Here is a 26956-nt window from a genome sequence, read left to right as displayed (position 1 = left end):
CTGGGACCATGACCTGAGCCGAAGGCAGATGCTTAACGACTGAGCCACCCAGGCACCCCTACATAAAGCAAATATTAATGGACATGAAGAAAGAAATTGATGGTAATACAATAATAGCAGGGGACTTTAATCCTCCACTTGCTTCAATGGAGAGATCATTCAGACAGAAAATTATTAAGGAAACAATGTCTTTGAATGAGACATTGGACCAGATGTTCATAACAGATATATACAGAACATTCCATTCCAAAACAAAAGAATACACATTTTTATCAAGTGCACATGGAACATTCTCCAGAATAGATCACATATTAGACCATAAAACAAGCCTCAATAAATTTAAGAAGATTGAAATCATAGCATGAATCTTTTCTGACCACAACAGTATGAAACTAGAAATAAATCACAAGGAAAAAAACTGGAAAAAAACACAAACACATGGAGACTAAACAACATGATACTAAACAATTAATGGGTCAATGAAGCAATCAAAGAAGAAACCAAAAAGTACATAGAGACGAATGAATGTGAAAACACAATGGTCCAAAATCTCTGAGACAGTGAAAGCAGTTCTAAGAGGAAAGTATATAGCAATACAGGCTTTCCTGAAAAAGCAAAAAAAAATCTCAAATAAACAACCTAACATTATGCCTAAAGGAACTAAAAAAACCAAAAAAACCAAATATTCTTTTTTTTAAAGATTTATTTATTTATTTTAGAGAGAGAGAGCACGAGCGAGTATGGGGAGGGGCAGAGGGAGAGAGAAACTTTAGTGCACTCCTTGCTGAGCTTGGAGCCTGATGCAGGGCTTGATCCCACAATCCTGAGATCATGATCTGAGCCAAAGCCAAGAGTTAGACACTTAACCGACTGTGCCTCCCAGGGGCCCATTTTATTTTTGGTTATGTTTTTAAGATAACTGTGGCAATTTCTTAAAATAAGACAATGATGAAATTTGCCACATCAATTGACTCACCGATGATTTCTCTGTAGCATGTGATGCTGTTTGATAGCATTTTACCCACAAGTAGAAATTCTTTCAAAATTGGAGTCAGTCCTCTCAAACCCTGCCGCTGTTTTATCAACTAAGTTTATGTCATACTCTAAATCCTTTGTTGTCATTTCAACAGTCTTCATAGCATCTGCACCAGGAGTAGTTTCTATCTCAAGAAACCACTTTCTTTCCTCATTCATTCAAGTTTTATCAAGAGATTGCAGCAATCCAGTTACATCTTCAGGCTCCGGTTCTAATTCTAGTTCTCTTGCTATTTCCCCCACATCTGCCCTTTCTTCCTCTACTGGAGTCTTGGACCCTCAAAGTCATCCATGAGGGTTGGAGTTAACTTCTTCTAAATTCCTGTTAATGTTAATATTTTGACCTCTTCCTGTGAATCACAAATGTTTTTATGGCACCTAGAATGGTGAATCCTTTCTACAAAGTTCTCAATGTACTTTGCCCAGATCCATCTGAGGAATAACTGTCTTTGACAGTGATAGCCTTATGAAATATACAGTTCTTAAAGAGTAAGAATTGAAAGTCAAAATTATAATTGACCCTTGAACAACATGGGTTTGAACTTTGCAGGTCCACTTGTACATGGATTTTTTTCAATGAATATAGCACAGTACTGTGTATTTTCTCTTCCTTATGATTTTCTTAATGTTTTATTTTCTCTAACTATATCATAAGAATACAGTATATAATACATATAGCATAAAATATGTGTTAATCAACTGTTTCTGTTATTGGTAAGGCTTTATGTCAACAGTAGGCTATGAGCAGTTAAGTTTTTGGGGAGTCAGAAGTTATACACAGATTTTCAACTACATGAGCAGTTGGTACCCCAACCCCACATTGTTTAAGCATCATCTATACTCCATGATCCATGGACTGCAGAATGGATACTCTGTTAGCAGGCAGGAAGACAGCATTTATCTTGTACATCTCCGCCAGAGCTCATGGGTGACCAGGTGCATTGTCTGCAGTAATTGGAAAGGGATCTTTTTTTCTGAGTAGGTCTCAACAGTGGTTTTAAAATACTCAGTAAATCATGTTGTGAACAAATGTGCTGTCATCTAGGCTTTGCTGTTCCATTTATAGAGCACAGACAGAGTAGATTTAGCATAATTCCTAAGGGCTTTGGGATTTTGGGAATGGTAAATGAGCACTGGCTTCAACTTCAAGTCTCTAGTTGCATAATCCCCTAACAAGAGTCATCCTGTGCTTTGAAACTTTGAAGCCAGGCATTGACTTCTTTCTAGCTATGAAAGTCCTAAATGGTTTTTTCTTCTACTAGAAGGCTATTTTGTCTACATTGAAAATCTGTTGTTTCGTGTATCCACGTTTATTAATTAGCTAGATCTTCTGGGTAACTTGCTGCAGCTTCTACATCAGCACTTGCTGCTTCACCTTGCACTTTTGTGTTATGTTTAAGCTTCTTCCCTTAAACCTCATGACCCAACCTCTGCTAGCTTCCAGCTTCTCTTGGATAGCTTCCTCACTTCTTTCAGCCTTCATAGAATAGAAGAGTTAGAGACTTGCCCTGGATTAGGCTTTAGCTTAAGGGAGTGTTTTGGCTGTTTTGATCTTCTATCCAGAGCACTGAAATTTTCTCCACATCAGCAATAAGGCTGTTTCACTTTCTTATCATTTGTGTGTTTAGTGGAGTAGTATTTTTAATTTAAATGTTCAGGAACTTTTCCTTTGCAGTCACAGCTGGGCTAGCGGAAGAAGCCTAGCTTTCGGCCTGTCTCAGCTTTTGACATGCCTTCTTTTTTTTTTTTTCCCAAAGATTTCATTCATTTTATTTGAGAGAGAGAGAGTGAGAGAGAGCAGGAGCAGGGGGGAGAGGGAGAAGCAGACCTTTCTCCATTTTTTAAACAAGATTTATTTATTTTAGAGCGTGTGAGGAGGGGGAGGAGCACAATAAAGTGAAGCACATAAAACAAGATACTCCTTTTTTGTTTTATAAATATTACCAAGCACATATGTATATTCTTACTCTACCTTCTTTCTTATACGGAAGATAGTATGCTGTGTACCTTTTTTGTACCATCTTTGTTTCTTAACAATATACCTTGAAAATCACTCTGTGTCAGTTCATGGAGATTTTTAATTCTTTTTAAAAATATCTGTATAACTCCATTGTGTGTATACCAGTATTTATTCAATCAATTCTCTATTGATGGACATTTGGGTTGTTTCCAATATTTTGTTGTGGCAAGTAATCCTACAGTGAATAACTTTGGTGCATATATTGTTTAGTTTTGATGGGGGTTTATCTTTAGGAAAGACTCCCTAAAGTACAATTGCTGGATAAATTATAAAGGCATATATAATTTTGGTTTTACAAAATTGTCCTCTGTAAGATTTGTATCATTTTCCAATTTTAACAGCACTATATGAGAATAGTTATTTTTCCACAACCTGATGAATATATTGTCAAGCTTTTATACTTTTTAGTATAGTTTTAATTTATATTTTTAAAAAATATGAATAAAATTGAACATTTTTTCCATTTGTTCAAGGACAGTATGCTTCCCCCCCCCCATGAATTGTCCATGTCTTTTGTTTATTTTTCTTTTGTATTTTGGTCTTTTTCTTAAGTTTTAAAGGTTATTTTATATATTAGGAAGAGTAGTGCTTTGTGGTATAAGTTGGAAGTATTTTTCTCCTAGTTTTTATGTGGCTTTGACTGTATTTATCATGTATTTTACATCACATTTTTCTAAAAATGTAGTTGAATTTGTGAGCTTTTGTATCAGTGAGAAATGCTTTTCTTGCTCTAAGATTATAAAGGAATTCTCTTACATTTTCTTCAAGTAATTGCGTATGGTTCCCTTCTTTTGAGCTATGTTCCATTTGGAATTTATTCTAGTACAGTAGTCACTCCTTATTCATGGGGGATACATTCCAAGACCACCAGTGGTTGCCTGACACCCGGATAGTATTGAACCCTGTGTATATTTTTTTTCCTATACCTACATACCTATGATAAAGTTTAATTTATAAATTAGGCACAATAAGAGATTAATAACAATAGAACAGTTATAACATAATAAGCTTTGTGAATGTGATCTTTCTCTCAAAATATGTTATTTACTGTACTCACCCTTCTTATGATGTGAGATAATAAATTGCCTATGTAATGAGATGAAGTGAGGTGAATGCTATTGGCATTGTGATGTAGCGTGAAGCTACTATTGACCTTCTAATGATATACTATCTGTTTCTGGACCATGGTTAACTGTGGATAACTAAAACCATGGAAAGTGAAATCACAGATAAGCCAGGGGCTACTGTATATTTTATTTTTTATCTTTTTATCTTTTTTTTTTGATAGTCGCAATCTGTAGTCACAGTTTCATTTATTAAAAGGTTTATTTACACACAACAAATGAAAAATTTTCTTCAGCTTTTATCTTTACTTTTTTTCTCCATTTTTTAAACAAGGTTTATTTATTTTAGAGCATGTGAGGAGGGGGAGGAGCAGAGGGAGGGAGAGAGAGGGAGAGAGAGAGAAAGAGAGAGAGAGAGAGAGAGAAAGAAGCAGACTCCCTACTGAGCACAGAGCCCGACGCAGGGCCTCATCCCATGACCCTGAGGTCACAACCTGAGCTCAAATCAAGAGTTGGAGCTGAAACAACATTTGGAGCTGAACCAACTGAGCCACCCAGGGCACCCCTCCTTCTTTTTTAAGTTGATTGGTCTTATTCATGAAAAGGAATGTTTCTCTATTTCTTTAAGTCTATTTTTGGGCCTCCAAGAGTCTTCTGAAAATTTTCTCATACAGAATTTGAATATGTATTTTTAAATTACATATATTTACAATAAATTTTTAATTAAAATTAAAATTTTTAATTTTTAAAATCGCTTTGTTGCAATATGGTTCACAGCATATTTACACTTACACATTTAAAGTGTAAGTCAGTGATTTTTAGTATATTCACAGAGTTGTGCAATTATCACCACTATCTAATTTCAGAACATTTTCATCACCCCAGAAAGAAACCCTTTATGCATCAGGAGTCACTCCCAAATTTTCTCCAATCTCCTCATTCTCCCTTAGTCCTAAGCAACCACTAATGCAATGGTATGCCTTCTGTTTCTATAGACTTTCCTATTCTGGGATCATATAATATGTGGTCTTTTATGACTGGTTCCTTTCACTTAGCATAATGTTTTCAAGTTTTGTCTATGACATAACATGTATCCTTTTTTTTTCTATTTTGGAAAACTTTTTTTAAAAAATTGAGTATAGAAAATTTGAGTATAGTTGACACATGATGTTACATTAGTTTCAGGTATACAACATAGTGATTCAACAACTCTGTATTTTGCTGTGCTCACCACAAATGTTAACTACCATCTGTCACCATGCAATGCTATTACATTATCATTGACTATATTCCTTATGCTGTACCTTTTATTCCTGTGACTTACTTCATAACTGGAAGCCTGTATCTCCCACTCCCCTTCACTCATTTTGCCTACCCCACCACCCCTCTTCCCTCTGGCAACTATTAGTTTTCTCTATTTATATGTCTGATTCTGCTTTTTTGTTTGTTTATTCATTTATTTTGATTTTAAGATTCCACATATAAATGAAATCATAGGGTATTTGTCTTTCTCTGACTTATTCCACTTAGCATTATATAATCTAGATCTGTCCATGTTGTCACAAATGGCAAGATCTCATACTTTTTTATGGCTGAGTAATATTTCACTGTATATGTGTACCACATCTTCTTTATCCATTCATCTGTTGATGGACACTTGGGCTACTTCTATATCTTCACTATTGTAAATAATGCTGCAATAAAGTGTGTATCAGGGGCGCCTGGGTGGCTCAGTCGTTAAGTGTCTGCCTTTGGCTCAGGTCATGATCCCAGGGTCCTGGGATCGAGCCCCGCATCAGGCTCCCAGCTCCGTGGGAAGCCTGCTTCTCCCTCTCCCTCTCCCCCTGCTTGTGTTCCCTCTCTCGCTGTGTGTCTCTCTGTCAAATAAATAAATAAAATCTTAAAAAAAAAAAAAAGTTTGTATCAGTTCTTAAGTCCTTTATATTGCAGAATAATATTCCATTGTATGGATGTATTGCATCTCTACTTATCCATTCATCAATTAATGGACATTTGATATATTTTTTATTTTTGGCTATTATGAATAATGCTGCTGTGACATTCGTGTACAAGTCTTTACATGGACATATGTTTCAAATTCTCTTGGGTATATCCCTAGGAGTAGAATTGTTGGGTTATATGGTAACTTTATTTTTAACATTTTGAGAGTTTCAAAACTCCTCAAAAACATCTGGATAATATTATATTTCCACCAGCAATGTACATGGGTTCCTATCCTTTACATCTTCTCCAATGCCTGTTTTTATTTCTCTTTTTGAATATACCCTTATGAGTATGTGGTGCTCTCTTACACTTTGGACTTGCATTTCCTTAATGGCTAATAATGTTGAGCATCTTTTCATGTGTTTATTGATCATATGAATATCTTAGAAAAATATTCAGATCCTCTGCCATTTTTAATTTTTTTTTTATTATTGAGATAAGTGTTTTTTATATATTCTAGATACAAGTCTTTTTTCAGATACAGGATTTAGAAAAATTTTCTTCCATTCTGTGGGTTGTCTTTTCATGTTCTTGATGATGATTTTTGAAGCACAGAAGTTGTGAGTTTTGGTCAGTTTATCAATTTTTTTTCTTTTGGTGTCATATCTGGAAATCTATGTAACTCAGTTTCACAAGGATGCACTCCTATGTTTTCTTCTGAGTTTTATAGTTTTATCTTACATTGACACATATGGTCCACTTGGACTTTTGTGACTGATGTAAGATGGGAATCTAACTTCATTCCTTTTCATGTGCATATCCAGGTGTCCCTGCTCCATTTGTTGAAAATCCATTAATTTTCTTGTCATCCTTTCAAAAATCAATTGATCATGAATGTGGGGGTTTATTTCTGGGCTTTCAATTCTATTTCATTGATCTATATTTATCCTTATGCTGATACTGTACTGTTTTGATCACTGTAGCTTGGTAGTAAGTTTTGAAATCAAGAAATGTGAGCCCTCTAATTTTGTGTTCTTGGAAAAAATTTTTGACCATTCTGGGTCACTTGCATTTCCTTATAAATTTTAGGATCATCTTGCTGATTTCTGCAAAGAAGCCAGGTTAATTTTGATAGGGATTGTGTAGAATTGGTAGGTCAATTTGGGAAATATTGCCATCTTAACAATATTAAGTTTCCCAGTCCTTGCAGATAGGCTGTCTTTTTCATTTACTTAGGTCTTTAATTTCTTTCAAAAATTTTTAGTTTTCAGAGTACAAGTTTTGTATTTTTTTGTTAAGCTTATTGCTAAGCATTTTATTCTTTTTCATGCTATCATAAATGGAATTTATTTCTTAATCACATTTACAGATTGTTTATTAAAGTATACATAAAAACTTATTTTTTTATATTGATCTTGTGTCGTGTAACCTATTAAACTTGTTCATTAATTTTAATAGTATTTTTATGCATTTCTCAGGATTTTCTATATACAAGATCATGCCATCTGCAAATAGAGATAGTTTTGCTTCTTCCTTTCCAGTCTGGATGTCTTTTATTTACTTTTATTTCTCCTAATTGACCGTTAGAATCGCCAATAAAATATGGAATAGAAGTAGCAACAGCAGACATGTTGTTTTTTTCCTTATCTTGGGGCAAAAGTATTCAGTTTTTCACCATTAATCTTGGTGTTAGTTGTGGGTTTTTTGCAGGTGGCCTTTATTAGGTTGAGGAAGTTCCTTTCTATTGCTAGTTTGTTGAGTGTTTTTATCATGAGAGGTTATTAGGTTTGTCAAGTGTTTTTGCCACATCTGTTGAGATCATCATGTGGTTTTGTCCATTTTATTGATATAGTGTATTACATTAATTGATTTTCAGATATTAATCTTGGATTTTCTGGGTAAATCCCACTTTGTTATTTGTATAATACTATTTATCTGTTGCTAATATTTTACTGAGGATTGTTATATCTATATTTATTAGATAGATTGTCTGTAGTTCTCTTTTCTCATGATGACTTTGTGTGGTTTTTGAGGAAGAATTTGTGAAAGATTGCTGTATTTCTTATTTAAACATTTGATAGATTTCACCAAACTATTTGGGCCTGGACTTTTCTTTGGAGTAAATTTATTACTAATTCAACCTCTTGTAATAGGTCTATTCATATCTCTTGTTTTTTCCTGAATCAATTTTGGTAGTTTGTATGTTTCCAGGAATTTGTTCATTTCATCTAGATTATCTAATTTGTTGGTATTCAGTTCACATTATTTCCTTATAACCCCATCCTTTTTTCCTCTGTACATTCAATAGTGGTGTCCCTTCTTCCATTTCTGACTTTAGTAATTTAAGTCTTCTCTCTTATTTCTGGATCAGTCTAGCTAAAGGTTTTTCAATTTTGTTGATCTTTTTAAAGCACTGTTAAAAGTATTTAAAACAAGGAGGCCATTAGACAGAGTTGACTCTAATGCCTTGGTAGTTTACATAAGCAAACCAAAACTTAAGCCAGAGGCAGTACACTCAAATCCAAGAAATTTAAACTAGAGAACAACTAATCACAGCCAATGAGGCTCCCCAAATAAGGCAAGTGCTTAAGCTATAACCAAATAATTGCTTTGTTTTGCTTTGCTTCAGTATCTTCTCTATAAAAACTTTGCTCCTATCTCCTGTTAGTGGAGGGCTTCTAACCACCTTTGGTTTGGCACTGCCCAGTTCAAATCAGTGTATGCTCAAATAAACTCTTGCAAAATTTTATGTGCTTCAGTTTGCCTTTTACCAGAATGAATTTTTGTTTAGTTGATTTTTCTTTATTATTTTTGACTTTCTACTTCCTTAATTTCTGCTCTTTATTATTTTCTTCCTTCTTGCTTTGGTTTTACTTTGTCCTTCTACTTGCAAGTGTCTTAATGTGGAAGATTAGTGTATTGATTTGAGACCTTATTTTTTTTATAGCTATACATTTTCCTCAAAATACTACTTTTACTGCATCCTGTGATAAATTTGGTATATAATGTTTTCATTTGTTATATTCACTTATTTCAAGGTATTTTACAATTTCTATTATGATTTTCCCTGACCCACTGTTATTAGTAGTTTCTTGTTTAATTCCCACATTGTGAATTTCCAAATTTTTTGTCGTTTACTTCTAATTTCATTCCATTGTCAGGAAACATATGTTGTGTAATTTTAATACTTAGACACACACACACACACGTATATATAAGTATACACACGTATATATTAAGCAATCTCTACACCAAACGGGCTTTTACCTACAACCTTGAGATCAAGAGTCGCACATTCCACTGACTGAGCCAGCCAGGCACGCTTACACTTTTATATGTTCAAGCTTGTTTTATTGCCCGCATATGGTCTACCCTGGAGAATGTTCTGTGTGTTCAAGAAGAATGTGCACTCTTTTTTTTTAAAACACAATTCTCTCTTTAAAGAGTAGTTTTTTTTTTTTTTTAAGATTTTATTTATTTGAGAGAGAGAGAGCACGAGCATGAGCAGCGGGGAGGGGCAGAGGGAGAGAGAGAAGCAGACTCCCCGCTGAGCAGGGAGCCTGATGTGGGGCTCGATCCCAGGACCCCAGACCGTGACCTGAGCTGAAGGCAGATGTTCAACCGACTGAGCCACCCAGGTGCCCTGAATGTGCACTCTTGTTGGATGGAGTTCTACAAATGTCTGCTAGGTCTAGTTGATTTAGAATGTTATTTTAGAAGATTAAGTTGATGTGCTTATTTGTTCTATCCATTGTTGAAAGTTAGGGTATTTAAGTCTTCAACTATTATTTTTGAATTGTCTCTTTCTCTCTTCATTTCTTCCAAGTTTTGTTCAGGTATTTTGGCACCCTATATATATTTATAGTTGTTTATATGTACTTGATTGATTGATCCTTTTATCATTATAGAATGTTCCTCTTATTTTTATTAACATTTTTTAACATTCTATTTTATGTGCTATTAGTATGGCCACTCCATATTTATTATGGTTGTCATTTGCATGATACTTTCCCTTTTCCCTTCCTTTTACTTTTGACCTATTTGTATTTTTGTATCTATATTGTGTCTCTTACAGACAACATATAGTTGGATTCTGTTTTTTTATGTAGTCTGTTAATCTACCTTTGGTTATTTAACCCATTCACATTTAATGTTATTAGTAACATGGAGTAACAGCTATGTTTTGTCTTTTTATTTTCTATATATCTTATGTCCTTTTTGTTCTGTACATTTTTTTTATGGATTTCTTTTGAATTAAGTGAATATTTCCTAGTATAACACTGTAATTTATTTAATTAATTTTTCTCTATTTTTTGAAGTTATTCCCAGTTACAATACAGCTTAAAATTTATACTAACTTAATTGCAGTGAGATATAGAAACATAATTCTTGAATAGTGCTATTCTTTTTTGTGCTATTACTGTTATACATGTACCTCTATAGGTGTCACAAACCCAGTAGTACATTGTTATTATTTATGTAATTTTATGTCTTTAAAGAAGGTGAGAGGAGAGAAAAATGTATATTTGTAGAGCTTGTTACATTAAAATTCTTATGATTTGTGTTTTTCTTTATTTGTTCCTTGGATTTTAGTTACTATCTCTTGTCATTTCCTTGCTCCAATACAGCTTTGCTCTGTTAACTCTAAACAGAGCAAAGAGAAATTTTATTTAAGTAAAAAATGAGTTTATTCAGGAATAGCAGAGGAATTACAGTTTTTTTGCATAGTCTCTATTGATATATCTTCATGTTTTCTCATTCTTCTGCCAGCTTGCTTCTAATGTTGAGCTCTATAGTGAATTATTTATTTCAGTTGTTATACTCTTCACCTTCAGAATTTCCATTTTTTTATTATTTATTTATTTATTTATTAGAGAGAGAGACACAGTGAGAGAGGGAACACAAGCAGGGGGAGTGGGAGGAGGGAGAAGCAGGCCTCCTGCTGAACAGGGAGCCTGATACGGGGCTCGATCCCAGGACCCCGGGATCATGACCCGAGCCGAAGGCAGGTGCTTAATGACTGAGCCACCCAGGCGCCCTATCCATTTGTTTTTTTTTAATCCTTTCCTTTTATTTTTATTCTCTACTTGATGAGACATTGTCATCATACCTTCCTTTACTTCATTTAGCATGTTTTTCTTTTGTTCTTTGACCATATTTGTCTACTTTGAAGTCTTTGACATTCCCAACATCTGGAATCTCTCAAAGGTGTTTCTTTTGCAAGCTTTTTCCCTTGTGTTTGGGATACACATTCCTGTTTCTTTTCATGTCTCATAGTTTTTATTGTTGTTGTTGAACCCTGGATATTTTAGATAATATAGCAGTGGTGAATATTGATTCCTCCTTTCCTTCCCTCCGTTTTCTCTTCTCCTGATCCTGATTCTTTCTTGGAAATCAGAAAATACTTAAGATTGTACTTAGTGTCAGAATGTTGAGATTAAAAGTGTCTGTGATTAAAGTTCTTGGATTCTGTAAAATCCAGTTCGTATGCTCAGTGGTCTCTTTTCTTTTGGTTATTGAGTTGTTTGTGAATAAATGAAATTTCCATATAAATGAGATAATATCACATTTAGAAATTTTTCCAAATGCTGAGGCCTTTGTTTTTAATATAAAGTCTACTTTTATAGTTTTATTCCTTTTGTAATGCAATAATTTAGCTAATGAATGATGCTTCTTCCCTTAGGTTACACCTATGTTTGAGGATTGGACTACTATTGATTGGTATCAATTTTTCTGTTTATGGGAGAAATTGCCAACTTCTATGAAACGGGTGGCAGAGCTAGTGGGAGTTGAAGAAGGGTTCTTGGCTCGCTGTGTGAAAGGAAAAGTCATAGCCAGAACTGAGAGACAGCAACGCCAGATGGCCATCCATAAAAGGTAAATACCAAGGAGCCTTGACTGTCCAGTATTTAAATCAGTTTTGGATATATAGTAGTTGTTCAGTTTACTATAGTCACTTTCATTATCATCAAAATCAAAGTTTTAGGGGCGCCTGAGTGGCTCAGTCAGTTAAGCATCTGCCTTTGGCTCAGGTCATGATCCCAGGGTCCTGGGATGGAGCCCTGCATTGGGCTCCCTGCTCAGTGGGGAGTCTGCTTCTCCTTCTCCCTCTGCCTCTCTCCCCGGCTTGTGCTTTCTCGCACTCACTCTCTCAAATAAGTAAAATCTTAACAAAAAAATAAAGTCAAAGTTTTGGTTGAGTAAATTGTCACTTTCTTGTGTTTACTGAATTTATCAATATTTCAATTTCTCCCTTAATGCTTGTTTAGAAGCCATTATAGATGAAGACCTTTTAAAGTAGAACATTTAAGGGGCACCCAGGTGTTTTAGTCGCTTAGGCATCTGCCTTCAGCTTAGGTCATGATCCCAGCATTCTGGGATCACACCCAACGTCGGGCTCTCTGCTCAGCGGGGAGCCTGCTTCTCCCTCTCCCTCTGCCTGCCTCTCTCCGTGCTTGTGCTCTCTCTTTCTCTCTCATTCTGTCAAAATAAATAAAAATAAAATCTTAAAAAAATAAAGTAGAACATTTATTTATTTCCTTTCCTTAAAGATTTGAATTAGAACTGACAACTTAGCATAGCTTCATTTGAGGATATGCTTTGTATCATTATTATAAATGATTCATTATTACCATGGAAGAGCAAATTAAAAGATTCAGATGGGGAAATTGAATCACTGAGCTTCTTTGAAATATAATAAAATTATTTTCTTAATGGTAGTCTCTAGTAAATTATTTATAACATAAATGTAAATTTTATAAGGATTTATATACTTGGATTATTTGTGGCACTATTGCTGTTCAAGTCAATACTGGTTTTTATTTTCAAATTCTCTCATTTTTTTGATATATGAGTAGGTGATCATATAACTGTGTATCAAATGTTCTTTTAATTTTTTGTGCCATTCTATTTCTTGAACCAAGTCTTATTTCTTGAAATTAGTTAGCAATATTAAAATATGGAGGAGATCTTTTTGTTATATAAATATTAGTTCCTTGCTCTGCTATAGTACTAATGTATGTCAGAATTTATTTGATAAACATTGAGCTCAGTCTTTGTCCACTAATCCTATATCCTATTAGGCATCTTCTCAGAGTGTATAAATCCTCTCTTGCCTTTTTGCTTCTTTCTTGTTTCTCAGCATATGTTATATCTTCATTGTAGACATCTCTTACATACTTATGGTGATTTACTTTCCAGGTTTTTTACCAGTCTTGTGCTATTAGATTTAATCAGTGAAGTTCCCTTAAAGGAAATTAACCAGAAATACGGATGCAGTCGTGGACAGATTCAATCTTTACAACAGTCAGCTGCTGTTTATGCAGGTCAGTTAAACAAGGGTTTCCACATTTATTTGAGACTCTGTGGTTTGAGTTCAAGTTAAGATTACTTTTTTTTTCAAATTCCATTTTATTTTAGGCTTCTCTAAAAGTGAGGGGATCGTGGGAAGCCTAATTGTCATCATCAGAACACCTAAAACTGTGGCTTCTCTGGGTTCAGTTATCCTGCTCCAGAGGATTGGCAGCTAGCTGAGTGTCTGGACCTTAGTCCCCCTCTATTACTTAGCAACTGCTGACCATCCTCCCTTTCTGTTTGTTTTTTTTTTCCGTTTTCCCTGTTACAGGAAGAAATAGACACAAAGTTATCAACAGTTTCCTTTATCTCATCAAGTTACTGATTAATATTTGTTATTGAGTAGGAGGATGGCAAATGGATAGGAATTTCTGGATTTCTCTTGGACTGTTCTAAATATCTCTTCTCTAGGGAAGCACTGGTCTCTCCTTAATAAAACTAAACTCCTGTCTCTAAGCTAGGCAAACAGTTCTGGGTCTGATTTTACCAAGAAAACCCCATAAGCCCTGGGCTGCTGGAGAGTGTGTGGATTTATATGTGTAAAAGGTTTCATTGTGAAGGTGTGTGCATATGTGAGCATACTGAGGGAAAGATGGGAGGAGAAGGTCGTAAGAAGGGAGAGACTCTTCAACTCATTGGCATGAAAGATCTCAAATTGCCTGTAGGGTGAATGTTCTCATAGGGAAGTGATTTTCTTAATGACTTGGCATTGGCTATTCTGGCCTCTTTATTTCATGAGGGAATAGCTGTTGCGCTAGGCAACATTTCCTTGAAGAAAATATCAATGGGGAGCTTCGCTTTTTGTACTCCTCTCAGCACTTGAACATTTAAATAAGCTCTCTTATTTTTCTGTAGTTGAAAAAAGTCCCTCACCTGTTTTTAAGAATTCTCTCTTCCTTTAAAAAAAGGAAGGAAGGAAGAAAGAATGAGAGAGAGGAATAAAGTCGAGTGAGGGCTTTTTGTTTGTTTTGTGTTAACATGCTCTACCTCAATTGTTTCAAATATCAAGTTCATGATTAAGAATAGGTGACATTTAATGTGGTTAGCCCTTTTATTGACCAATTAGCTACGCCCTTAACATGTGTCTACTATGCTGTTAACTTACACTTTGTGCCTCTTAAACTTTACAATTCTGCAAGTAAACAACACAACAAAACAAAAGTAAATCTAAAGAAATAGAGAATTATCTATAAAGAATTTTAATTCACTAAACATTCTATGATTATTCTAGGGATGATTACAGTATTTTCCAACCGCCTGGGCTGGCACAACATGGAACTACTACTTTCTCAATTTCAGAAGCGTCTTACATTTGGCATCCAGAGGGAGCTGTGTGACCTGGTCCGGGTGTCCTTACTTAATGCACAGCGAGCCAGGTTCCTCTATGCTTCTGGCTTTCTTACTGTAGCAGATCTTGCCAGAGCAAATATTGCGGAGGTGGAGACCGTTCTGAAAAATGCTGCTCCCTTTAAGAGGTAAGAAAGCACCCCTCACCTAGTAGTTATTAAATGAAAGATCATTTTGTAAATAATAGATAGAAAATGTACTAAACTATTTTTCCTTAGATAATATCATGACATACATGGTATCAGTGGAAGAAAATGAGACTGTTTCTTCCCCCTTCGAATTACTGTCATTTCATGTGTGTATGTATAATATTTTTAAAATTGAAGTATAGGTGACACACAATGTTATATTAGTTTCAGCTGTACAGTATAGTGATTTGAAAAGTCCATATGTTATGCTCACTCAGCACAAGTGTAGCTACTATCTTTCACCATAAAATGCTATTAAATACCATTGACTGTATTCCCTATGCTGTACATTTTATCCCCGTGACTTAATCATTCAATAACTGAAAGCCTCTATCTCTCACTCCCCTTCACTCATTTTGTCTGTTGCCCTACCCCTCCCCTCTGGCAACTATCAGTGTGTTCTCTGTATTTATGGGTCTGTTTTTGCCTTTAGTTTGTTTTGCTTTTTAGATTCCACATCTAAGTGAAATCCTATGGTATTTGTCTTTCTCAGTCTGACTTATATCACTTGGCATAATACCCTCTAGGTCTATCCATGTTGTCAAAAATGGCAAGATCTCATATTTTTTATGGCAGAGTAATATTCCATCATAGATAGATAGATATCAGATAGATATCATAGATCAATCGATTGATCTTTATATATTTGTTATCCATCATATATATATTATCACATCTATATCCCTTCATCTATCCATGGACACTTGGGTTGCTCCCGTATCTTGACTGTTGTAAATAATGCTGCGATAAACATAGAGGTGCACATATCTTTTCAAATTAGTGTTTTCATTTTCTTTAGGTCAATACCCGGCAGCAGAATTACTGGATTGTATGGTATTTTTATTTTAATTTTTTGAAAAACCTCCATGCTGTTTTCCACAGTGGCTGGTCCAATTTACATTCCTACCAACAGTGCACAGGGGTTCTTTTTTCTCCATATCCTCACCAACACTTGTTATTTCTTGTCTTTTTGATTCTAGGTGTTCTGACAGGTGTAAGGTGATATCTCATTGTGGTTTGGATTTGATTTCCTCAGTGATTGGTGATGTCAAGTAACTTTTCATGTGTCTGTTTGCCATCTATATATCTTCTTTGGAAAAATGTCTGTTTAGGTCCTCAGTCCATTTTTAAATGGAATATTTGGTTTTTTGGTGTTGAGTCATAGAAATTCTTTATACTGTTAATCTGTTATTAGATATATCATTTGTGGATGTCTTCGCCCATTCAATAGGTGACCTTTTCATTTTGTTGAGTGTTTCATTCACTGTGCAAAAGCTTTTAGTTTGGTGTAGTCTCCAAAATTTATTTTTGCTTTTGTTTCTCTTGCTAGAGGAGACATATGTAGAAAAATGTTGCTAAGGCCAATGTCAAAGAAATTACTGCCTACATTTTCTTCTAGGAGTTTTATGGTTTTGGGTCTCACATTTAAGTCTTTAATCCATTTTGAGTTTATTTTCATATGGTGTAAGAAGTGATTCACTTTCATTCTTTTGCACCTAGATGTCCAATTTCCACCACATCATTAATTGAAGAGACTGTCTTTTTCCCATTGCATATTCTTGCCTCCTTTGTCATAGATTAATTGACTAAATAAACATGGGTTTATTCCTGGACTCTGTATTGTTTCATTGATCTATATGTCTGCTTTTTTTGTTTGTTTTTTGTTTTTTTAAATTTATTTATTTGACAGAGAGAGACACAGCGAGAGAGGGAACACAAGCAGGGGGAGTGGGAGAGGGAGAAGCAGGCTTCCTGTGGAGCAGGGAGCCCAATGCGGGACTCGATCCCAGGACCTTGGGATCATGACCTGAGCCGAAGGTAGACGCTTAACCATCTGAGCCACCCAGGCGCCCCTATATATCTGTTTTTGTGCCAGTAGCATACTATTTTGATTACTACAGCTTTGTAGTTTATCTTGAAATCTAGGACTGTGGTACCTCCAGCTTTGTTCTTCTTTCTCAAGATTGCTTTGGCTATTTAGGGTGTTTTGTGGTTCCATTCAAATTTTAGTAGTATTCTAGTTTTATGAAAAATCTGTTGCTATTTTGATAGGGATTACATTGAATCTGTAGATTGTTTGGATAGTATGGACATTTTAATCAATATTAATTCTTCCAATCCATGAGCATGGTATATCTTTCCATTTGTTTGTGCTGTCTTCAATTTCTTTCATTGGTGTTTTATAGTTTTCAGAGTACAAGTGTTTGGTGCAGTTGTAAATGGTATTGTTTTCTTAATTTTGGTTTCTACTACATTGTTATTAGTATATAAACACAACATATTTCTTTGTCTTATTTTGTATTCTGCAACTTTACTGAATTTATTCTAATAGCTTTTTGGTGGATCTTTAGGGTTTTTTATGTATAGTATCATATCATCTACAAATAGTGATAGTTTTACTTCTTCCTTGACGGTTTAGATGTCTTGTATTACTTTTTTGGTCTGATTGCTGTGGCTAGGCTTTCCAGCACTGTGTTGAATAAAAGTAGGGAGAGTGGACATTCTTGTCTTGTTCCTGATCTTAGGGGAAAGCTCTCAGTTTTTCACCATTGAGTATGTCAGCTGTGGATTTTTCACACATGGCCTTTATTATGTCGAAGTATGTTCTCTCTAAATTTACTTTGTTGAGAGTTTTTATCATGAACTCATGTTGAATTTTGTCAAATGCTTCTTCTGTGTCTATTGAGATGATCATATGATATTTGTCCTTTGTTTTATTGATTCGACATATCATGTTGATTGATTTGTGAATTTTGAATTAACACGCATCCCCAGAATAAATCCCATTCAGTTGTGGTGGATGATCCTTTTAATGTATCATTGAATGTTATTTGCTAATATTTTGTTGAGGATTTTTGCATCTATATTTATCAGGGGCATTGGCCTGTAAGTTTTTTGTAGTGCCTTTAGTTTTGGTATCAGGGTAATGCTGGCTTTGTAGAATGTATTTGGAAGTTTTCCTTTCACTTCTCTTTTTTGGAATAGTTTGAGGAGAATAGGTATTAACTCTTCTTTAAATGTTTGGTAGAACTTGTCTGTGAAAGCCATTTGGTCAGGGACTTTTATTTGTTGGAGTTTTTTGATTACCAATTCAATTTCATTACTAGTAATTGGTATATTTAGCTGCTCTGCTTCTTCCTGATTCAGTTTGGGAAGGTTGTATGTTTCTAGGAATTTATCCATTTCTTCTAGGTTGTCCAATTTGTTGACATATAATTTTTTGTAATATTCTCTTACAATTCTTTGTATTTCTGTGGTGTTGGTTATTAATTTCTGTCTTTCATTTCTGATCTTATTTGTGTCCCCTCTTTTTTCTTGATGAGTCTGGCTAAAGGTTTATCAATTTTATCTTTTCAAAGAACCAGCTCTTGGTTTCCTTTATCTTTTCTATTGTTTTTTAAATCTCTATTTCATTTATTTCCACTCTGATCTTAATTTCCTTCCTTCTACTAACCTTGACCTTTTTCTAGTTTCTTTAGGTGTAAGTTTAGATTGTTTGAGATTTTTCTTGTTTCTTGAGGTCAGCCTGTATCGCTATGAATTTCTCTTAGAATTGTTTTCATTGTGTTCCAGAGATTTTGGATTGTTGTCTTTTCATTTTCATTTGTCTTCATGTATCTTTTGATTTCCTCTTTGATTTCTTCACTGGCCCATTGGGTGTTTAGTAGCATGCTGTTTAGCCTCCACATGTTTTTGTTTTTTCCAGTTTTTTTTTTCTTGTGATTGATTTCTAGTTTTATACTGTTGTGGTTAGAAGAGATGCTTGATATGATTTTAATCTTCTTAAATTTACTGGGACTTGTTTTATGGTCTAAAGTGTGATCTATCCTGGAGAATGTTCCATTTGCATTTGAACTGAATGTGTGTTCTGTTGTTTTTGTATGGAATGTTCTGCATGTATCTGTTAAGTACATCTGGTCTAATGTGTCATTCAAAGCCACTGTTTCCTTCTTTTTCTGTCTGCATGATCTATCTGTTGATGTAAGTGGGGTGTTATAAACCTATACTATCATTGTATTACTGTCAATTTCTCTGTATATGCCTGTTAATATTTACTGTATATATTTAGACGCTTTAATATTGGGTGCATAGATATTTACAAACGTTATATCCTCTTGTTGGATTAACCTTGTTATCATTATATAATGCCCTTCTTTGTGTCTTATTATAGTCTTTGTTTAAAGTCTGTTTTGTCTGATGTAAGTATTGCTACCCTGGCTTTTTTTTTTTTTTTGCTTTTATTTGCATGGAATATCTTTTTCCATGCTTTCACTTAGTCTCTATATTTTTATAGGTCTGAAGTAAGTCTTTTGTAGGCAGCATACAAATGGGACTTTTTTTTTTTTTTCCATTTTTTGTTTGTTTGTTTGTTTTAAGTAGGCTTCACACCCAGCGTGGAGTCTAGTGCAGGACTTGAACTCATGACCCTGAGATTAAGACCTGAGCTGAGATCAAGAGTCAGATGCCTAACTGACTGAGCCATCGAGGTGCCCCATGGGTCTTGTTTTTTTTTTTTTTTTTAAAGATTTTATTTATTTGAGAGAGAGAGCATGAGCCATGGGAGGGTGAGGTGGCAGAGGGAGAGGGACAAGCAGACTCGTTGCTGAACAGAGAGCCCAACACAGGGCTCAATCCCAGAACCTCAGGATCATGACATGAGCTGAAGGCAGACACTTAACTGACTGAGCCACCCACGCGCCCACTGGATCTTATTTTTTAATCTACTCTACCACCCTATGTCTTTTGATGGGAGCATTAGACCTACTTGTACGTTTCAAGTAATTTTTGATAGGTATATATTTATTGTCCTTTTGTTAATTGCTTTCTGGTTGTTTTTGTAGTTCTTTGTTTCTTTCTTTTGCTCTCTTTCCTTTGATGACTTTCTGTTGTGTTATGTTGATTGTCTTTATTTTTTGTGTACCTATTACAGATTTTGGGTTTGTCTTTACCATGAGGTTCATATATAACATTTTGAATATGTAGTAGTCTATATTAAATCAGTGGTCACTTAAGTTTGAACAAATTCTAAAAGAAAATTTTCATTCTCCTCCTCCCACGTTTTATGTACTTGTTATCATATTTTATATCTTTTTATTCATAATTTCTTACTTTTGATTATGGCCTTTTCTTTTTCACTTAAAGGAGTCCCTTTTTTTTTTTTTTTTTTTTAAAGGAGTCCCTTTAACATTTCTTGTAAGACTAGCTTAGTGATGATGAACTTTAACTTTTGTTTTTCTGGGAAACTCTTTATCTCTCCTTCAGTTGTGAATGATAACCTTGCCACAGAGAGTGTTCTTGGTTTTTTTTCCCTTCAGCTCTTTGAATATATCATGCCACTCTATTCTGGCCTGCAACATTTCTGCTGAAAAATCTGCTCATAGTCTTAAGTGGTTTCCCTCGTATGTAACTTTTTGCTTCTCCTGGCTCTTTTTAGAATTTTCTCTTTATCTTTAACCTTTGACATTTTAATTATATGTGTTATGGTGTGGAACTCCTTGGGTTCGTTTTGTTTGGAACTCTGTATCCTTCCTGAACCTGTTTTCTTCCCCCAGGTTAAGGCAGTTTTCAGCTATTATTTCTTCAAATGAATTTTCTCCCCTTTTCTTTCTCTCTTCTCTTCTGGGGGTCCCATAATGCGAATGTTTGTTCACTTGATGTCATCCTAGAGATTGCTTAACCCATCCTCATTAAAATTTTTTTTTCTATTTGCTGTTCAACTTGAGTGCTTTCCATTACCTTGTTTTCTAGATTGCTGATCATCTCTTCTCATCCCCTAATCTATTATTGATTCCCTCTAGTGTATTTTTCATATCACTATATTCTTTAACTTTTTTTTTAATTTTTTTTTATTGTTATGTTAATCCCCATACATTACATCATTAGTTTTAGATATAGTGTTCCATGATTCATTGTTTGTGCATAACACCCAGTGCTCCATGCAGAATGTGCCCTCCTCAATACCCATCACCAGGCTAACCCATCCTCCCACCCCCCTCCCCTCTAGAACCCTCAGTTTGTTTTTCAGAGTCCATCGTCTCTCATGGTTCTTCTCCCTCTCCGATTTCCCCCCCTTCATTCTTCCCCTCCTGCTACATTCTTCTTCTTCTTTTCTTTCTTAACATATATTGCATTATTTGTTTCTGAGGTACAGATCTGAGATTCAACAGTCTTGCACAATTCACAGCGCTTACCAGAGCACATACCCTCCCCAGTGTCCATCACCCAGTCACCCCATCCCTCCCACCCCACCCCCCACTCCAGCAACCCTTGTAAGTAGCAATACTTACATCAGACAAAATAGACTTTAAACAAAGACTATGGGTTTGTTTCCTGAGATTAAGAATTCCTCATATCAGTGAGGTCATATGATACATGTCTGTCTCTGTTTGACTTATTTCACTCAGCATAATACCCTCCAGTTCCATCCACGTCGTTGCAAATGGCAAGATCTCATTCCTTTTGATGGCTGCATAATATTCCATTGTATATATATACCACATCTTCTTTATCCATTCATCTGTTGATGGACATCTTGGCTCTTTCCACAGTTTGGCTATTGTGGACATTGCTGCTATAAACATCGGGGTGCACGTACCCTTTCAGGTCCCTACTTTTGTATCTTTGGGGTAAATACCCAGTAGTGCAATTGCTGGATCATATGGTAGCTCTATTTTCAACTTTTTGAGGAACCTCCATACTGTTTTCCAGAGTGGCTGCACCAGCTTGCATTCCCACCAACAGTGTAGGAGGGTTCCCCTTTCTCCGCATCCCCGCCAACATCTGTCATTTCCTGACTTGTTAATTTTAGCCATTCTGACTGGTGTGAGGTGGTATCTCATTGAGGTTTTGATTTGGATTTCCCTGATGCCGAGCGATATTGAACACTTTTTCATGTGTCTGTTGGCCATTTGGAAGTCTTCTTTGGAAAAATGTCTGTTCATGTCTTCTGCCCATTTCTTGATTGGATTCTTTGTTCTTTTGGTGTTGAGTTTGATGAGTTCTTTATAGATTTTGGATACTAGCCCTTTATCTGATATGTCATTTGCAAATATCTTCTCCCATTCTGTCGGTTGTGTTTTGGTTTTGTTGACTGTTTCCTTTGCTTTGCAAAAGCTTTTTATCTTGATGAAGTCCCAATAGTTCATTTTTGCCCTTGCTTCCCTTGCCTTTGGCAATGTTTCTAGGAAGAAGTTGCTGTGGCTGAGGTCGAAGAGGTTGCTGCCTGTGTTCTCCTTTAGGATTTTGATGGACTCCTGTCTCACATTGAGGTCTTTCAACCATTTGGAGTCTATTTTTGTGTGGTGTAAGGAAGTGATCCAGTTTCATTCTTCTGCATGTGGCTGTCCAATTTTCCCAACACCATTTGTTGAAGAGACTGTCTTTTTACCATTGGACATTCTTTCCTGCTTTGTCAAAGATAAGTTGACCATATAGTTGAGGGTCCATTTCTGGGCTCTCTATTCTGTTCCATTGATCTATGTGCCTGTTTTTGTGCCAGTACCATACTGTCTTGATGATGACAGCTTTGTAGTAGAGCTGGAAGTCTGGAATTGTGATGCCACCAGCTTTGCTTTTCTTTTTCAACATTCCTCTGGCTATGCGGGGCCTTTTCTGGTTCCATACAAATTTTAGGATTATTTGTTCCATTTCTTTGAAAAAAGTGGATGGTATTTTGATGGGGATTGCATTGAATGTGTAGATTGCTCTAGGTAGGATTGACATCTTCACAATATTTGTTCTTCCAATCCATGAGCATGGAACGTTTTTCCATTTCTTTGTGTCTTCCTCAATTTCTTTCATGAGTATTTTATTATATTCTTTAACTTTGATTGGTTCTTTCTTACATTTTGTATCTCTTTGTTGAAATTTTCACTGAGTTCTGACACTCTTGTCTCCAGTCCAGTCAGCATCTTTAAGATCATTACTTTAAACTTCATCAAGCACATTGTTTCTCTCTGTTTCATTTAGTTCTTTTTCTAAGATTTTGTCTTGTTCTTTTGTTTGGAGCATATTTCTCTGTCTCCCCATTTTGCTTGATTTTCTGTGTTTGTTCCTTTGAATTGAGTAGAACAGCTACTTCTAAACTTGAAGGAAAGGTATTATGTATGGTCATCCTGTGTAGTCTTTGTATCCCTAATAACTTTGGCTGGCTGGCTGGAACTGTGGCTGCCATGGGCATGGAGTCCCAGGCACTCCTTGTTTGGGCTGCCCTGGTAGCATGACTGGAGCTGAAGTGGGCTTAGGTCGGGTGGTCTCAGGGCTCTCTATGGAAAGGGAGGTCTGGCAAGACAGCTACAACTGAAGTTGGTGCAGGCCGGGGCAGTCCCTGGGCTCTCTGTACAGAGAACACCCTGGCAGGATAGCTGAAGCTGAAGTGAGCATGGGCCAGGGCTGTCCAGGGGCTCTCTACCCACAAGGTTCACTGGGAGGACAGCTGAAGCTGAAGTGGGTGCAAGCTGGGTGTTCTGGGGAGCTCCACACAAGGGGTACCCAGACAGGGTGGCTGGAACTAAGGTGGGTGTGGGTCAGGGGTTCTTGGAGCACTCTGTGCTGGGGGAGTATTAGCAAACTGTCTGGAGCCAGAGTAGTATGGGCCTGGGTCTGGGGTGCTTTGCTCCTGTGTGTGCCACCTTGCTGCATCAGCTGGAGCTGTAGTGAGTACTGACCAGGGATGTCCTCCTGGTGGGCGCCACACTAGTGCTGCCTTGGTGGGATGGCTGGGGCTGATGTGGGCTAAGGGTCTGGGGCTCATTGAGGTAGTAGGCCAGCTAGTGCACCCAGACCCTGCTTCTGTCTGTACTGTCAAGGTGGAGGGGGAGGATAAACTGTAGCACTTGCAGCCCCTATGACCTGGAAAGGGTTCCAGCAGCTCCCCCACCATTTGGCAAAATTCTAGGTCTAGTTTCTTTATGTTCTAGTTGCTGTTTGTACTTCTGTATTATACTAAGGCTACTATTGCTGTGATTATGCCTCTTCTGAATGCTCAGAATTTTACTGATCAAAATTACTAATATCAGTATTAGGACAAATCAACATCACATACCTCCTCATGTGACACAGTGAGAAAGACACAGCATTACTCCTGGAGTATTCTTATCAAAAATGTCTAAAATAAATTTAATTATAAGGAAACATCAGACAAACCTAAATTGGGAGACATTGTACAAAATAATTGGCTAGTACTCTTCAAAAATATCAAAGTCATGAAAAACAAAGACTGAGGTGAGGAACTGTTTCTAATTACAGGAAGATAAAGAGACATGACAACTAGATGCACCACCTTATTCTAGATTGGATTAGAAAAAGGACATAAGTGGAACAATTGGTGAAATTTGAATAATGCGTGCAGATTAGATATAGCATTGTATTAATGTTAAATTTCTGAATGGAAACTGGTATCTGGCACCTGGCCACCCTTTCCTTTCAGTACTTGGTACTTAAGAACCAGAAAACCCAGTTAGCATTTTGCTTTTCTCAGTTTGCCATTAACAATTCACAATGAATTACCTGTGCATATGTATTTTCATATTGTTGGTAATGTTTCTTCAGAGTAAATTCCTGGACATGGGATTTCAAAAGTTAAGTGCTTGTGTCACTTTATTAGATTCCAGATTGCCATGCAGGTTACATTCTCACTAACCTATTACCCCACAGCCTTGCCAATAGAATCCATTGTTAGAGGTTTTCATTTTACCACTCTGATAGATGAGAAATTGTATCTCACAATGGTTTAAGTGTGCATTTCTCCAATTGTGAGTGATGGTAGAGATGTTTTCGTATGTTTCTGGATTTTTTTTTTTTTTTTTGTATCTTTGTGAATTATCTGGTTATGTCTTTTCTTTATGTTTCTACTGGGTTTGGTCTTTTCCCTCTCCTTTTAAAGAATCTTTTCAAAATTGATTAGCGTATTTAGCTGTTTATTTTATATGTATGTTGCAAATATTTTCTCAAAATTTATGAATTTTTTTTGGCTTTTATTGCCTTGTTTTTACCATGCAGAATTTTAATTTTTCTATTGATTTTTTATCATTTTTTCTTTCTTTCTTCCTTTCTCTTCTTTTCTTTCTTTCTTTTTTCCTTTCTTTCTTTTGCTTTTGAATTATAGTTAGAAAAACTTTTCTCTGTACTGAGGTTAAAAAGGAATTCATTCATGTTTCCTTCAAGTATTTATAGATTTGAATTTAGATTCCTGATGCATTTAGAATTTAATTTTGTGTATGGTGTGAAGTCTGGATCTAATTTCATGTTTTATCCAATGGCTCCCATTTATAAAAAAAATGTCTATCTTTGACTTAGTAATTTGAGATGCCATCTTTATCATATACTAAATATCCATAAATAATTAGGTCTATTTCTGGACTTTCTATTCTACTTACTATTCTTTTTGTCAATTCATGAGCAAGTACCAAACTTTTAATTATAAAGTCTTTATATATGTTTTAATCTCTGGTAGGGCACTTTTCCACATAGTTTTTCAGTATTTTTCTGGCTATTCTTGTGTATTTGCCCATATGAAAGTTAAAGTGTTTGTTGATATTTTATTGGGATTGGACTGAAACTTAACTTAGAATTGACATTTTTATATTGTTTTGTCAACCTATCCAAGGATAGGTAACATCTTTAAATGATCTAGTTTTGTGATTTTTCAAGAGTTTTCAAAAGATTTCCTCATATAGGTTTACAGAAGTTTTAGGTTTTGTTCACACAGGTTTTATACATTTCTTGTTAAAGTTGTTTCTACTTAATCTTTAGTGTTATTTTAATTGGTGGCTTTCTTCTATGATGTCTTCTACATAGTTATTATTTGAGTATTGCGAAGACTTTTCGTATATTTTTTATCCTATTTTCAGAATTCTTTTATTGTTTGAATTACTTGTATCATTGATTCTCTAGACTCTTCCAGGTATATTGTTGTATCATCTGCAAATAGCTATTTTACTTCTTCCTTAGGAATTCATATGCTCGCATTTATTTATTTATTTATTTATTATTTATTTATTTATTATGTTCAGTTAGCTACTGCATAGTGCATAATTAGTTTTTAATGTAGTGTTTTGTGATTCATTAGTTAAGTATAACGCCCAGTGCTTATCACAGCACGTGCCCTCCTCAATAACCATCACCCTGTTTCCCCCTCTCCCCACCCTTCTCCCCTCTGAAACCCCCAGATTGTTTCTCAGGGTCCATAGTCTCTCCTGGTTCATCTTCTTCTTAATTGATTTCTCGTAATTGTATTAGCTGATACCTCTAATATGTAGTAGTATTAGGGATGGTAGTAATAGTGGGCATTTTGCTTTGTTTGTGATCTTAGTGGAAATGCCTCTGGTGTTACTTTAGTAGGATACTGTCTTCGGGACTATGATACGTGTGTATATATGTAGGTTTGTATGTATGTATTATCATTTTAAGGAAAATGTCCATTAAATGAAATTTCATTGAATACTTTTATCATGATTGGGTACTGAATTTTGTCAAAGGATTTTTTAGTATTTATGGAGATATTGATAGGGTTTTTCTCCCATTTCATCTATTAGCACAGTTCATTATATTAATAGATTTCCTAACATTGAATCAATCCTGTGTTCCATAATAAATTTAATTTGGTCATGTTATTTTATTACATGATGTTGGATTCCGTTTGCTAATATTTAAAATAGTATACTTTTGCATTGTTATTTATAAATAATATTGGTCTATAGTTTTCTTGCATTGTGTGTTTTTTGCACTATCTTTATTCAAGTTTTAGTATCAGTTTTGGTATCAGACTTCCTTCATAAAAAAGAATTATGAAGTGTTTTTTTGTTTTCAGTGCTTTGCAGTAACTTATAGAGTCTTGGAACTGGTAGAAGTTTGGTATGATTACTGTATGAAACCATCTTGGATGGTGCCTTTCTATGGGTTAGTTCTTGATCACTTTGTCTATTTTATTTTTTCAGAAATTAGTTTCTCTAAGCTTTCTATCTCTAATGGGGTCAATTTTAGTAATCTGTATTTCTCTAGGAAAT

The 26956-nt window shown here is 35.4% G+C and overlaps 1 protein-coding gene across 1 annotated transcript in view; it reads left to right on the top strand.

Annotated features, from left to right (window-relative positions):
• POLQ (DNA polymerase theta) overlaps positions 1 to 26956 on the top strand; it is a 124392-nt gene that overhangs the window by 28668 nt on the left and 68768 nt on the right. Inside the window, exons 13-15 of the mRNA XM_078066510.1 lie at positions 11747 to 11940; positions 13264 to 13388; positions 14648 to 14891. Of these exons, the coding sequence (XP_077922636.1) occupies positions 11747 to 11940; positions 13264 to 13388; positions 14648 to 14891 (563 nt within the window). The remainder of the gene's footprint in view (positions 1 to 11746; positions 11941 to 13263; positions 13389 to 14647; positions 14892 to 26956) is intronic.

The sequence above is a fragment of the Halichoerus grypus genome, chromosome 1 (genome assembly GCF_964656455.1).
Source record: "Halichoerus grypus chromosome 1, mHalGry1.hap1.1, whole genome shotgun sequence".
In the NCBI taxonomy this organism is placed as follows: domain Eukaryota; kingdom Metazoa; phylum Chordata; class Mammalia; order Carnivora; family Phocidae; genus Halichoerus; species Halichoerus grypus.
This window is presented reverse-complemented; position numbering and strand designations above follow the sequence as displayed.